This window comes from Daktulosphaira vitifoliae, unplaced genomic scaffold, assembly GCF_025091365.1.
Source record: "Daktulosphaira vitifoliae isolate Bord-2020 unplaced genomic scaffold, ASM2509136v1 Scaffold_1, whole genome shotgun sequence".
Classification (NCBI taxonomy): Eukaryota; Metazoa; Arthropoda; class Insecta; order Hemiptera; family Phylloxeridae; genus Daktulosphaira; species Daktulosphaira vitifoliae.
In genome coordinates, this window is record NW_026099572.1 from 35,791,760 (window position 1) to 35,805,399 (window position 13,640).

At 24.8% G+C, this 13,640-nt stretch overlaps 1 protein-coding gene and 1 long non-coding RNA gene across 2 annotated transcripts; one reads left to right on the forward strand and one right to left on the reverse strand.

The window, feature by feature from the left end:
* Positions 1 to 560: 560 nt before the first annotated feature.
* Positions 561 to 10,512, forward strand: LOC126893861 (uncharacterized). The gene is made up of 5 exons (XM_050664386.1): positions 561 to 739; positions 2,277 to 2,994; positions 6,193 to 6,481; positions 6,559 to 6,914; positions 10,176 to 10,512. Exons 1-5 carry the CDS (start codon positions 635 to 637, stop codon positions 10,310 to 10,312), a joined length of 1,605 nt encoding a protein of 534 aa, XP_050520343.1. The 5' UTR covers positions 561 to 634; the 3' UTR covers positions 10,313 to 10,512.
* On the reverse strand, positions 5,721 to 12,999 carry LOC126893878 (uncharacterized). Its single transcript, XR_007701281.1, has 4 exons — positions 12,675 to 12,999; positions 10,912 to 10,991; positions 7,827 to 7,979; positions 5,721 to 5,885 (listed from the first exon to the last, which is right to left on the reverse strand). It is a non-coding gene; the product is annotated as an uncharacterized LOC126893878 (long non-coding RNA).
* Positions 13,000 to 13,640: the final 641 nt, after the last annotated feature.

A 13,640-nucleotide genomic window follows, 5' to 3' on the forward strand; every position in this document is an offset into this window, starting at 1 on the left:
TATGCGACCACGTAGATTTCTTTAATTGATTCCAGTGCATGATCGTTTGATAAACGGGCAAGATAAGCACCTTGTTCAATAATGAATATGAAACAATTAACTATATTAAACATAAATCACAAAATCCTATATATATATATACATATATACTAATGTGGGTAGAAGACACTTAATACTATTACCACAATGGCGCAAAAATAAATAAATAATACTATATGTAAAAGTAATAAAATATAGATAAATAATTAAGTACTTATCAATTACTGTAGTCTTGAAAAAATAACAAAAAATTTGTATTAAATAAAAAAAATCATTTAAAATTATTTATAAAAACTGTTTTTAAAGTACTTAAAATATGATTAAAATAGAAATAAATGCTATAAATTAAAATACTAATTTTATCTAAAGTAAGTTTTTAAACAAAAACATATTTTTTTCACCCTTCTTAACTAAAGACAGTAAATGAGCTTAGCCAATTATTAAAAAAAATGTATTTATACTTCATATTTCTATTTAGAACAATATTTTTGTTAATTGTTTAAATAAATTTGTTTTAATTCAATTCATATAAACGTAGATTCAGATCTTATATTTATTATAATTGTACTTTGAGAGTCACTGAGTAAATATAAAAATGATTAGTAATAATTTTTATTCGTCTCGTATTTTAAAAATTGTTGTTGTTATAATTTTTTTAATATACAAAGTTCTTGCGGTAAATGATAAAATCGATGTTCAAGTAAGTCTAAATGATTCATAATTATTATAATAGAATTATCTCTGAATTACACTTAACGCAAATCTTTAAAAAATGTATAAACATTTTCATTTAATAATTAATAGAATAGTGTAATTGATTTATTATTGATTACTAGACTTATTCTAAAATAACCATCTAGAGAATTTTTTTTTTTTTTGGCTTATTGAAGTAGCAATAATTTTTCAATTTTTGAGAGATTAAATTTTATTTTGGGTGTAACCCTTAGAACGTTAACAACTTTATTTTTCTAAATGGATGTTTCCTTCAGTTGATATAATACACAAATTAAATTCAATTTAAAAAATGCCGGTTAATAACAATCTTTGAACTAGTTTTTGAAAATTTGTTTTTTTAAGAGATAAAGCGTAGCCATAAATTATATTCAACTACTCGAAATTTTACAAATAAAAGATACTATAAAAAATGAAAAAAAATTATTTTAAGAGAATTTGATGGATAATTCTACAAATATAAAATAAATTAAGAAATATTAAAGTAAACATTCCATCTTTATAATTAAATTGGAATTGTCAGTCAATCTTAAAAAATCGATTACAAAATTGTATTGGTTACTATTGTTCTAAAATGTATTATCTTTAATGAAATAATTTGCTCAATTTTAAGCCGTAGTTTGTAAAACTTCCACAAAATTGGGCATAACTTTATCAAGTAAATTTTTGGTAAAAAAAATTCGTTATTTTATGAAATTATTAAGGGCAGAATTCAAATACAAGATAATTCTTTTAATGGCTACAGTTAAAAGAATTAAATTTTTCTAAAAAAAAATTTTTTTTGAAAATTTTCCTATCGATTTAGTTACAGATATTTTTCCATGTAATTATTATCAAATAATTTTTAGGACTATACTTTATATTTTATACCAAAGTACACAAATTTAAAAGTCCAAAAATTGTTATCAAGTCATTTTCTATTTATAAGCAAGTCTAACACGTATGTCGCCGTTAAAAAATTGACGCTCTTACATGTTATAAGGGATGGACAGGGTCAGGCCAAGAAAAAGCAACACATCATAGTAAAATTAATACCTTCTTAGCTTCACATCGAAGCTAATATACATACATTTTTTTTGAATAAGATGTATTTTGTTTGAAAATATATTATATTGTATTATAATAATATTATATGGGGATCGTAACATATGATTGTCCTAGGATACCAATGTTAGTTATTGCGGAACAGAGGGTGGACATAAAAATTATTTTAAAACAGATAAATAGAAGTATATATGATACTAACAAAATCGAAAAATTTTTTTCAAAAAACTGATTTTTTTAAGAAAAATCTCGTGGTTAGCCTTAATAGATTTACCTTGCATTATCTTATTGAATATATACGTTAAAATTAACATATAAGCAAAAAAAAATGATTAATTTATTCTATACAGTATAATAAATAGATTTGCTTAATTTTGTTAGTTCAATAAACTAAAAATCATAATATGACATAAAAAAAATAACATTAACCTAACAGAAATTTATTTTGTTGTACATTTTAGCCCCCTGATTATAACAGTATTTTTGACCATTCATTTTTACATGTAACAAGTACATTTGAAAACAATATTACAACATGGATCCCCGTAAATGGAAAAGAAGACATAAACTATTCATTAATAAGTCCAGATGATATTGCATTATTATCAAAGGCTTGCAAAAACGATTATATTTGTAGAAAAAATAAAATTAATAGTTTAAACAACTTAAAAACAATATTAGAATCTTTGGAATGTTTTCATGTTTATTTATGTCTACACATTTTAAATATTTTTGATAACGATATTACGAACAAAAAAAAAAATCCAAATTATAAATTAATATTAGGATATCAACATGTAAGAGATTACGCTGTAAAAATGATATCATTTTTTACTTATGGCAAGTTTAAGGTTAACCCTTGGCAGTTTGACTTTTCAATGAAAGTTATTGATATAGTAAATCTTGAAAAAAACAGAAATAAATCGTTTGAAGACATATTAGTACATATTAATGATCCATCGTTATTATCATCTATGAATGAGTTTTGCGAAAATTGTAAAAGATCTAATCAATTTTTTGCAACATTTACTTCAGTTTTAACTAAAACATACCAAGACAAACTTGATCCATTCAGAGTTTCTAAAAGTGTTAAATCTATTATATCGAGAATTTTTTCAAGATTAAAAATTAATTGTGTAATTAAAATGGACAGAATATCTCTCATGTTAATAAAAATAGGTAATTTTATACAACGCTTTATTTACATATGTTACGTTTTAAAATTATTTTATAAACCTGTTTATTTAATTAATTTTTCATCTAGTATTTAGTCAGTTATTTCTTACTGTTATGGTTTTGAGGGATCCGTACAAGAATGTTTTTATGACTGCCTCCAATATTTTTCTTCTTTATGTTATTTTCTTTTGTGAAAATATCAATGTACTGTATACATATAATAATAATAATAATATGTACCGAGTACATAATTTATACTAACTGGTAAAAATTGTATTAATTAATATTAACTATTTTTGGAATTATCAAATATTAAAAAAAAATTTAATTCACTTTTTAATAAATATATTGTACAGGTTTATACATCGTTAATAATTTTGTTCTAGCGAATATGTAGTTTTTAATTTTTTTTTAATAATTGTTACATTTGAGTATTACGTTAAAAATATATTTTAAACTTTTCGTATCTAATAAGAAAAATCATATATTAATAATTTTTAATATATTATAATGTCAAAATAACCATTTTTGGCTTTTTTCGAAAAATATTGGCGAGTCTATATTATCTTTAGAATAAATATTTATTGAGTTACGAGCATATTAATGTACGGAGTAGGTATTTAGCGCCGGTGGTTTCAGCTTTTGTTTGTGTTACTTATAACGTATAAACCGGCCTGGCATCATGCTAACTTATTTTCTTAAAATTCTTATAACTCAATGAGTGCTTATTATAAAATTTATATCGATCAATTCATATTGTTTATAATAAGAAAACTAACTTATAAAAATTATAATAATAATAATTTTTATTATTAGAAATAATTAATAAAGAATATTCATTTAACATAGTAAAAAACCGTGAAAGTTATTTAAAATAAAATGAAACACAAAATATTTACTCTAATAAAGTTTTTATGATATTAAACCTAGTTGGGTCATCTTGTATATGTATTCCCATATTTAGAGGTAGTCCTCTCTGACTAAATAATGACTAAGAAAAAAAAATTGTGGAATAAAAGCATTCAAATGAGTAAATTAGCATGATGACTCTCAATGATATGCTCTTAAATAATTTTTAGGTTAATTTTTTTCAGTAACCGAGTTAGTTTAATAAACAAATTATTATTTTTTATACAAAAATTATTAAAAAATCCTTCCTATTACTCCCTTAATTTGAATATAACTAAAAATTTGAAATACTTTTAATTGATGTTATTTTTCTTGAGCTATTACAATTCAAAAATTGTTTTATTTATTTATTCATACTTAAAACCTTATGTTGTAAAACAATTTATAACAAACAAGTGTTCAGTTAAATTATTTGTGAAAATTTCGTCATTATTTGGTTAGTATATTTAAAAATATTTCTATGAGAAGTTTGTGAACATTACTATATTTTTTAAAAATTAATGCTGATCATCTCGACCCCCTTATCCTATTATTATTTTATAAAAGTTTTTGAGGATTAGAATAATTTTAATATGATTGTTTTTAAAACCAACTTGATTTCAGTTGAAGATTAAGTAGAAATATAATTCAATAAGATTCCTAAGTTATTTATTTTATTAATTAAATTTCATAAAATTTTTCCTAAGGAATTATTTTTAGTGAAAAGGTTTAAAATTATTACGTCTCTAAATTTCATGCAAACTTATATTCCAAATATTATTGAATACATATATCAGTATTTTAGTATTAAATTTGAAATAAATATATGCATAAATTAAATAATTCTTTAAATCTTTAGAAAATTATAGTGACTAGTGGTATAAATATTTAAATGTCAATTTAATACTTTAAAGTGTTTTTATTTAAATTGAAAATTTTATTTCTTTTACAAGATTTTAAATTATTATGTAAATTATTAATAAATTGCAATTATTTATGTAACCCAAGTCTGGTAGTGATTAAAGTTATTAAAATTTTCTATTTAAATTAGTAATGACTATATTTAGACCAAACAGTAAAAACATAAAAGGATGGAAGTAAGGTATCCCATTTATTAAAAATATTATCTTATGTACAAAAAAAATAAAATAAGAATCGATCTAGTATTTTAAAATTTACTAACAATTTAAAGTAAAAACTAGAGTTGAAGCACAGATACTACTATTTTTTCAATAGTTATTTTTCGGTCACACTTCTCCACCTGCTGAGGTATAGAAATTTAAATAATTTCTGTAATTTTGGTAAAAAAATTGTTATTGACCAATCATATTCTAAACTAAATCATTTTCTATTATATAATCTAGTTAAATATGCATGTTTTTAAAAAATAAATATAATACCCCTATAAGATAAAATTTTTATAAAAGATAATTATTCATAAAAGTAAATACATATGTAATTAATAAAAGCCAAAAAAAAAAAAATTGAGTATCTAACATTAAAAGAATCACACGGTGTTTATTTTCGCTTGTAAAAATGTCATTAATTAATTAAGTTACTTACTTGTATATTAAGGTAAATAACTTATTACCAAAATCATTATTTTAAATATTGAATATCTAAAATCGCATTCTGAATTTGTGATTTTAAATAAAAATATCGTATTTGACCACGAAAATATTGACTGAAAAAATTGTCCATAAAGTAATGATATTAAAAAAATAGCTTGGATGTAATGTCAAAAAAATAAAAATTTGATCTTTTTAATATTTAAGCTATAAGTAATTATACAATAATTACAATATAATAATTTAAAGAATACAAAGTATTAATAAATATCAAGGCCTTAATTATTAATATTAAGTGTTCTTCGATATAAATAATTTTGTAGATAGTAGTCATCCAAAAAGCATATGAAAGAGAGGCTTTAGAATTTTTCTCTTCTGTCGTGCATTTAAAGTTTTTCTGATAAATAACAACAGGTTGAATCGACAGAATAGTGTTCACTGTAAATTAAATATTTTTTCAATTTAAACTATTGATTTATTTAACTTTGTATATTATTGCTTGTGAACATTCTGTAAATTTATTATTTTTACTATTGCTCATTTTATTATGGACATTATAACCACAATATATTTTCTTTTTTACCCATTTTAAGAGTAACTATGGAATGTTATATATATTTTATGCATACAGAATGTTATAATTAGAACATTTTTAAAATCAAACGTAATAGTTCGATATTTGGATTTCTATACCTATTTTATTTTATATTTACTAAATTAATTTTTTTTATCTATATTGGCATAGCAAACCAACAAGATATAGAAATTGACCCAGATTTTGAAAAAAAAAAACAAGAATTTCTTGAAAGTCTTAAATTAAGTAAACTTGAAATAAAAACTCACGAGAGAAATACCGCTAATCACATAAATTTGTATTCAACTGTAAAGCATCTAGGAAAATGTCTACAAGCTAGTTATTTTTATCGTGCATGTATAATACAGCCTACAACATGTTGCAAAAAAGTATTAAGACAAACAATGCACATCTATAAAAAAAATAAGATTATTTTAACTGATGAATCCAAAAATAACTTGTAAGTGTAGACACGAATAATTTGATTAAAATTGAACATTTGTAGCTTTTTTTTGTAACTTAATATTTAATTTTTAGAAGTAATGTAAACTATGGTAAAATTAACGAAGAAGTAGCTATAAAAGAATTTAAAAAAAAAACTAATATAGAGATTGAACCATGTGGTGTATTTATTGACGAAAATTTGAACTACTTAATTGCAAGTCCAGATGGTTTGATTGGAAGTGATGGTATCATTGAAGTAAAATGTCCTATTAAAATCAGAGACAGGATTCCTCAAGATGCTATTAAAGATAATATATTAAAATACGTCTATTTTGACAAAAATGGAAGTCTATTACTTAAACGTACTTCTCGACAGTTTTATCAAATACAAGGAGAATTGCATATAACAAAAAGACAATATTGTTATTTCATAATTTGGTCTCAAAAAGGTATTTCTAGATATAATTGGCATTTGTTTTAAAACATCATATTTTATAGTATTTTATTTTTAAATAATGGTCTAAGAAGGTAATTAGAATATGATTTATGGTCGAGCTTCATTATTGTTGATCCTATCTCCTTTGTTGTTCCTGAATGATACAGAAAAATATATGAGCATTTATTATTATTATTAAAAATGTTTATCAATAAGAAACGAATAATAATTAAATAATAACAACGATTCCATATGTATTGCATGTAGGGATATATAAGAAGGTGTTTATATTCAAAGCGTTAGTATGTGTTAGCGTTGATAATGGTATCATGGTTCCTGAAATATGTCTTCTTCTTCTTTTTCTTGTCTTTATCCTAACTACTTTGGAACGGCTACACTTATCCTAAATTTTCACTGCACACATTGTCTTCGCTCACATCAATCGTCCTCATATCAAATTCAATAACATCTCTCTATCTCNCGATCTCCCACATTGTCTTCGCTCACATCAATCGTCCTCATATCAAATTCAATAACATCTCTCTATCTCTCTTTTGGTCTTCCTCTACCTCTTCTTCCTCCAACATTTATTTCCATAATTTTTTTAGGGCTTCCGATTCCATCTTCTTCATAATATGACCAAACCATCACCTATACTATACTAACCATCATATACATCAATACTACCTCTTACATGATCGTTCCTTATCCTATCTTCTCTAGTCACTCCACTCGTCCGTCTAAGCATTATCATCTCTGTTCTATTCTCTTGTCACCCCTCCATCTCTTTTTTGGTCTTCTTCTACCTCTTCTTCCTTTTATAAGAACATTTATTTCTATAAATGTTCTTACAGCATTCGAATCTTCTCATAAAACTCTGAACCATACATCATAGATGGTCTCACTAGAGTCTTATAGATTTTACCTTTCAGCTTCATTGGAATTATTTTATCGTATAACACACCAGACGCTTCTCTGCAGTTCAACTACCCGCACTTAATCCCGTGTCTGGCATCTTCGTTAATACCACCGTTCTTTTACACAACTGATACAAATGACCTAACACTTTCCAGCTCTCCTATAAAAATATATAAGTGTTTATTAATGTTAATTAATAAAAAACTATTGTATAAATAATAGCAACAAATGAATTTGTATTGTCTCCATAAATAATAGTAGTTGATAGTATACTATTGACTATTGTTATTAAGTCTTAGTACAAAAATATATCAATGGAAAATGAATTGTTAAACATATACTCCAGGAAAACTAAAATTAAAACTTCCCAAAAATGTTCCGCAATCGAGATGGCGATTTAAATATTTGTACTCAGATATTTAAATGCAAATAATAAACATAAAAAGAGGAAATTTATTTATTGAAATTGCAATACATAAAAAAAAATTGTATATATCCTTTCAGTTTTAATATGTTTTGCTGTTACACTTTAACTCTTGCCAAATCGTTCAAGCTACCATTTCATGCATAATAGTTATTTTTTATATAGTCAACCGCCCTAGCGATTCCCGTGTGCCTTTATACACAAATATTATAAAATCGCCTGTACCCATGTATATCGTGATATCATCGCCTTGTGATTATCCACACCTCAGTGGTGTTGATGAATTATATTCGACTTTTAATGACAAAGTAATCCATTCAAGAACAATTCAACCGAGCAATTTTTCAAGACTAATTGATAAGTAGGGTAAGATGAGGTAAGATGGCGAACGGGGAAATATGACGAATTCAATGTTTCTCAAAAGCAGTATATCATATTTAACATAAAAACCTCATATGGTGTCCATGATTACTCATTAGTATAAACATACATGCACGAACTAAAATTTAAGTTATTATAAGAAATGGGAATTTAACGTATGTTACTGTAATTTTTGAGCTTTAAAACGCAAGGTATTATCATTCTAAGTTAAGATTTTCAACTTTCTCTTTTGAATATTCTGAAAGTACTACTAAATACCTTCTTTTTTTTCATAACCGCGTAATTGTGGGCTGCCTTGGAACTGTTGTTAGGTATTACTTCAGAGCGGCCCACACCGTCTTTATAATTCACACCACCACGTTGTGAATCACCCCGAAATTAATCAAGAGCTGATTCGTAACATGGTGTGGCCCCCTCCCATTAGCTGGATCCGAGAGTGAGAACCGTTAGGGAGGGTTGGGAAAATAACTCACAAAACAAAACACAAAAATAAGAACCTAAGACAACGGCCTAAACCAGCGCCTTGTGCCGATTTCCGTGGCTGCCTCTTCTCAGCTTTCTCCTTCTTTTTCAAGATGGATTCAGCGAACACCTGGACGTGCAACCATGCATCCCGGCTAACCAACTTCAGGTCCACCATGGACCCGACTCAGAACTCCAAAGAGTCCCGCTCCTGGGCCCACGCCTCCCACTGGAAGAGGGTGTGCAGAGCGCTATCCGAGCAGTGATTGCACGTAAGCGCGGCTGTTTTACGAATACGATGCAAGTACCCGTTAAAACAGCCGTGGCCAACGTTAGTAATTTTATTGAGTTGCTTAGAGAAGTCAGATTAAAATACTAATTCATAGCTAAAAAAATCTACAATGTTGACGAGATATGATTTTCCATAGTGGGGTAACAAAAACTCCAAAAGTCATCAGCCCCATTGGTACTCGCCGAGTGATAAAAATTACGTCAGCCGAACATGGGGTGTTGTGATCTCGATTTGTTACAAATTACTTGGGTTAGTCTTAAATGTGTGAGTTGTCGGCAAACGGTGTCGAGTTATCTGTTATAATATTATTGATGTAATTAACCTGAAGTATCATGGTTAGGTTCTTAAACTTATTGAGAAGGATTTAAGATAAGGGTGGTCTTATATATATTATTAGATTACCATAAGACTTTTACTTAAATCATTGAATTATATAATATTACATCATTGCTAATCCTTAAGTAACTCTTTGAAAATCATATGTAAATTTTTAGAATCAAAACGTATACGTATTTATATTTAATATAGTTAATTGTTCTATATTCCTTAAATACATTATACTCATTTAATACAGTCCATTTGTCTACATCTTTCTCCTGCATATGTAGAGACAACAAGAACGAAAGTTAACAAACCCGCACAATTATCACAGTGCGTTGCGTTCAAACAATTCTAAAGATATGTGAATTTAACAAATACAAAACTTTAATAAAATATTTAAAACTTTCAAAGGAATATTTTTATTTGTTAAAGTCTACAATTTATTACTTTATTAATTTTAATATTATTTTTCTTAGGAATGATTTATACAAAAATAATTCGTGATGACAAATTTTGGAATGATAATATGGAAAGTCAACTAATTGATTTTTACGAAAATCGCATGATACCTGAGTTAATCAGTCCTCTATTATTTAAAAATAACGAAATTTAAACTGATAATGTGGTTTTTTGTTCAGATATTAATAATAAATTGATTATATATTTTTGTGTTACTACACCGTGATTTTTTTCTATCATAAACTACTCAATAGCTAACAAAAAAAAATTAATTTTGAAAATTTTTTTTACTGACTACCTTTAGTTTGCCTAAATTTTATGTATGTATGTATGTATAAAAATATAAGCGTGTTAATAAATATAGGTTTTTATTTAACTTTTGGAAATTACTACTAAAAACTTCTCTTGAAATTTTTATTCATAAAAATAAATCAAAATTTTTTGATAAAAATATCGGCAATAGACTTCATAAATCACGCTTTATATAAGTATTCAATTTTTATATAAAATTAATGAAATATTTGTTCATTTAATGTAATTTTTTTCTTAAAATGTACTGAATAAAATTTATTTATTTTAAGATCTTTAATAAATATGTTAATTATGAACAAATAATATATATTAGTATAATTGGCAATTTTCAAAAATTAATTAAAATATTTTGTGAAAATAATCCATTAAACTCAACGAATAAGATAGTATCTCACTTAAGTCATTTTTCAGAATATAAAAAATAAAATTTTCTAATTATACCTTATATGTTTATCTTTATTCTTAGTAGTTTAATTCTGATTCAAGTTCAATTATCAATATTTTGTTATAAGTTCTTATATCTAAAAAAAAACACTTAATAAATAACATTAACATAAAAAAACCCAGCACAGGGGGGTCGCGGCACAGTGGTGACGTGGCATAGTTGGATCAAGTATAATGATATCTGACAAGATATGATGAAAAGAGATCCCTCTTTTATAAATATTATTTCTCATAAAAATTGTATTGATGTAAAATGTAAAAAATAAAATCAAGTATTTTNGAATTATTCCAAAAGCTGCTAGTTCCTTATTAATATCCTGATTAAGATAAAGTATGTCGAATAAAAGAGATCCCTCTTTTATAAATATTATTTCTCATAAAAATTGTATTGATGTAAAATGTAAAAAATAAAATCAAGTATTTTCACACAAAAATAGCATTCGGTAGTCATTTTCACCATGAAGACAAAATAAAGTCCGAAATTTTTTTTTTCATAATAATGTACATTACATTAGCTTTAATTTAAGATATATATAAAAGTGTCAGACTTTCCGGAACACTTTCAAGTTAAGTTGAAAAAATTAATTTTCTGTGAAAAAGTTGTCATTTTAAATCCCCCCCTGTGGGCAGGTAAAGGGTCAGATTTATAAAAAAAATATACCAAATGATAGGNTAAAAGTTAAGTTGAAAAAATTAATTTTCTGTGAAAAAGTTGTCATTTTAAATCCCCCCCTATGGGCAGGTAAAGGGTCAGATTTATAAAAAAAATATACCAAATGATAGGTAAAGACATAATGCATCTATAAAAATTATATTTATTTAATTATTTTTAAAAAAGTTATGGCAAATCTTTAGATAGTGTTTAATTTTAAAAAATTGGTGGATTATTCCAAAAGCTACATGATCTGCTATTTCCTTATTTATATTCTGATTAAGATAAAGTATGTCGAATGAAAGAGGGATATAAATATTATTTCTCATAAAAAAATTGTGTTGATACATACACTTTTCAATAAGTTATAGCATTATAAAGTTAAAAATGTAAAAAATAAAATCGATTATTTTCACACAAAAATAGCATACGGTAGCCATTTTCACCGTCAAGACAAAATAAAGTCCAAAATTTTTTTTTTCCCTAATAAAATACATAGCTTTAATTTAATATATATATATAAAAGTGTCCGACTTTCCGGAACACTTTCAAAAATTAAGTTGAAAAAGTAAATTTTTTATGAAAAAGTTGTCATTTAAAATTTTATGTTATAAATGAAATACTAAATTTATTAAAAGTAAGTTTTTAAATAACATAATTTTTTTGTTCATTATATAGACTCATTTGTTAGTTTTAATTCAAACAATACTAACGTATGCCCTACATAATATATTAATTATTGAAATTATTTTTCAACATACTTATTTTTACATATATAGTTCTCGCGGTAAACTATAAAAGAGATGCTATATGATAATATGTTAAATTAAACACTTCATCTTTAAAGTTTACTTTGAATTTTCAGTTACCCCCACAGTTATATAAGAAGTACATAACAGTGGTTCTAAATATAATTAAAAAATTCTTAAAATAATTTTTACCCCTATTTATTAAATTTTAAACCTTCTGCGGCACGGGAAATAATCATTGGAAAATCACAAAACTTCAAAAAAATGTATTTTTTTAATCTATACAACAATTCTAGGGGGCGTTCGGGCAAAAAAAAACTTTGAATAATAAAATCGACCCTAATATATACATTACTTACAAGTAATTTTCTGTATAATGACTTCATTTTTGTGATTGGTATGTGTTATTTTTCTCAATATTCTCTCCCCACACGTTGTTAGATTTATTTTAAATGCACAAAAATAAAACTAGCCTGAAGAAGTTTTCCTTGAATTTATTCCTCTATATGCCAACTTGCGCCACTAACAGTATTTTTCTCATAAGTTTCAATTTTGAGTTTATTTAATTTAATACTATTAAGAAAATTATTTTTTTTTCAAAATCTAGGTCAATTTCTTATTTTTGTTGATTTGCTGTATCAGCATAAAAAAAATACAATTTTATTAAGTCGAAAATAAAATGGAAAAGTACACTAATACTTAATAAAAGTTGATAAACATAAATCAGTTTACAAATTCATATAATATTAATACTCTTATAACAATTGTATACAAGTTATTCATCAATGACCAAGAAAAAACTAGTATATTTTAAGTGTTACCTCTGTAACTTAAAAACAATGATGATACATAAAATCGAATTAAACCATTTTTTTAGTGTCAAAAATGATTAATGATTTTGCCATATAATTTATTTTAAAATATATTTAATTTTAGAATTTAAGATAATTTTTACAAAAATATTGTGATAATATCAAAATTTTGAGCTTTTTACCTTTTTTTACTTTGAATAACAATTATTTCAATATTTAGTTATGCTAGAAACATAAAATTACAATTTTAAAATACTTTTAAAATTTCATATTAACCACAAAAATAATAAGACTATTGGTGGTTTAAACTAAAAAAAGTTATAGGGAAAAGTTTAGTTTGGATGTTTATAAAAGACTCGCTGAAATATAAAGAAATCTCAATGTTATTTTTGTATTAATTAAGTGTCTCATGATAATAGATTCACATTGTATAAAATATAAAAATTTGACAAATTCTTTTAATTTGTGAATTTTTGTTTATTTCAAATAAAGCTGTTTCTTTAAATCCAGTAA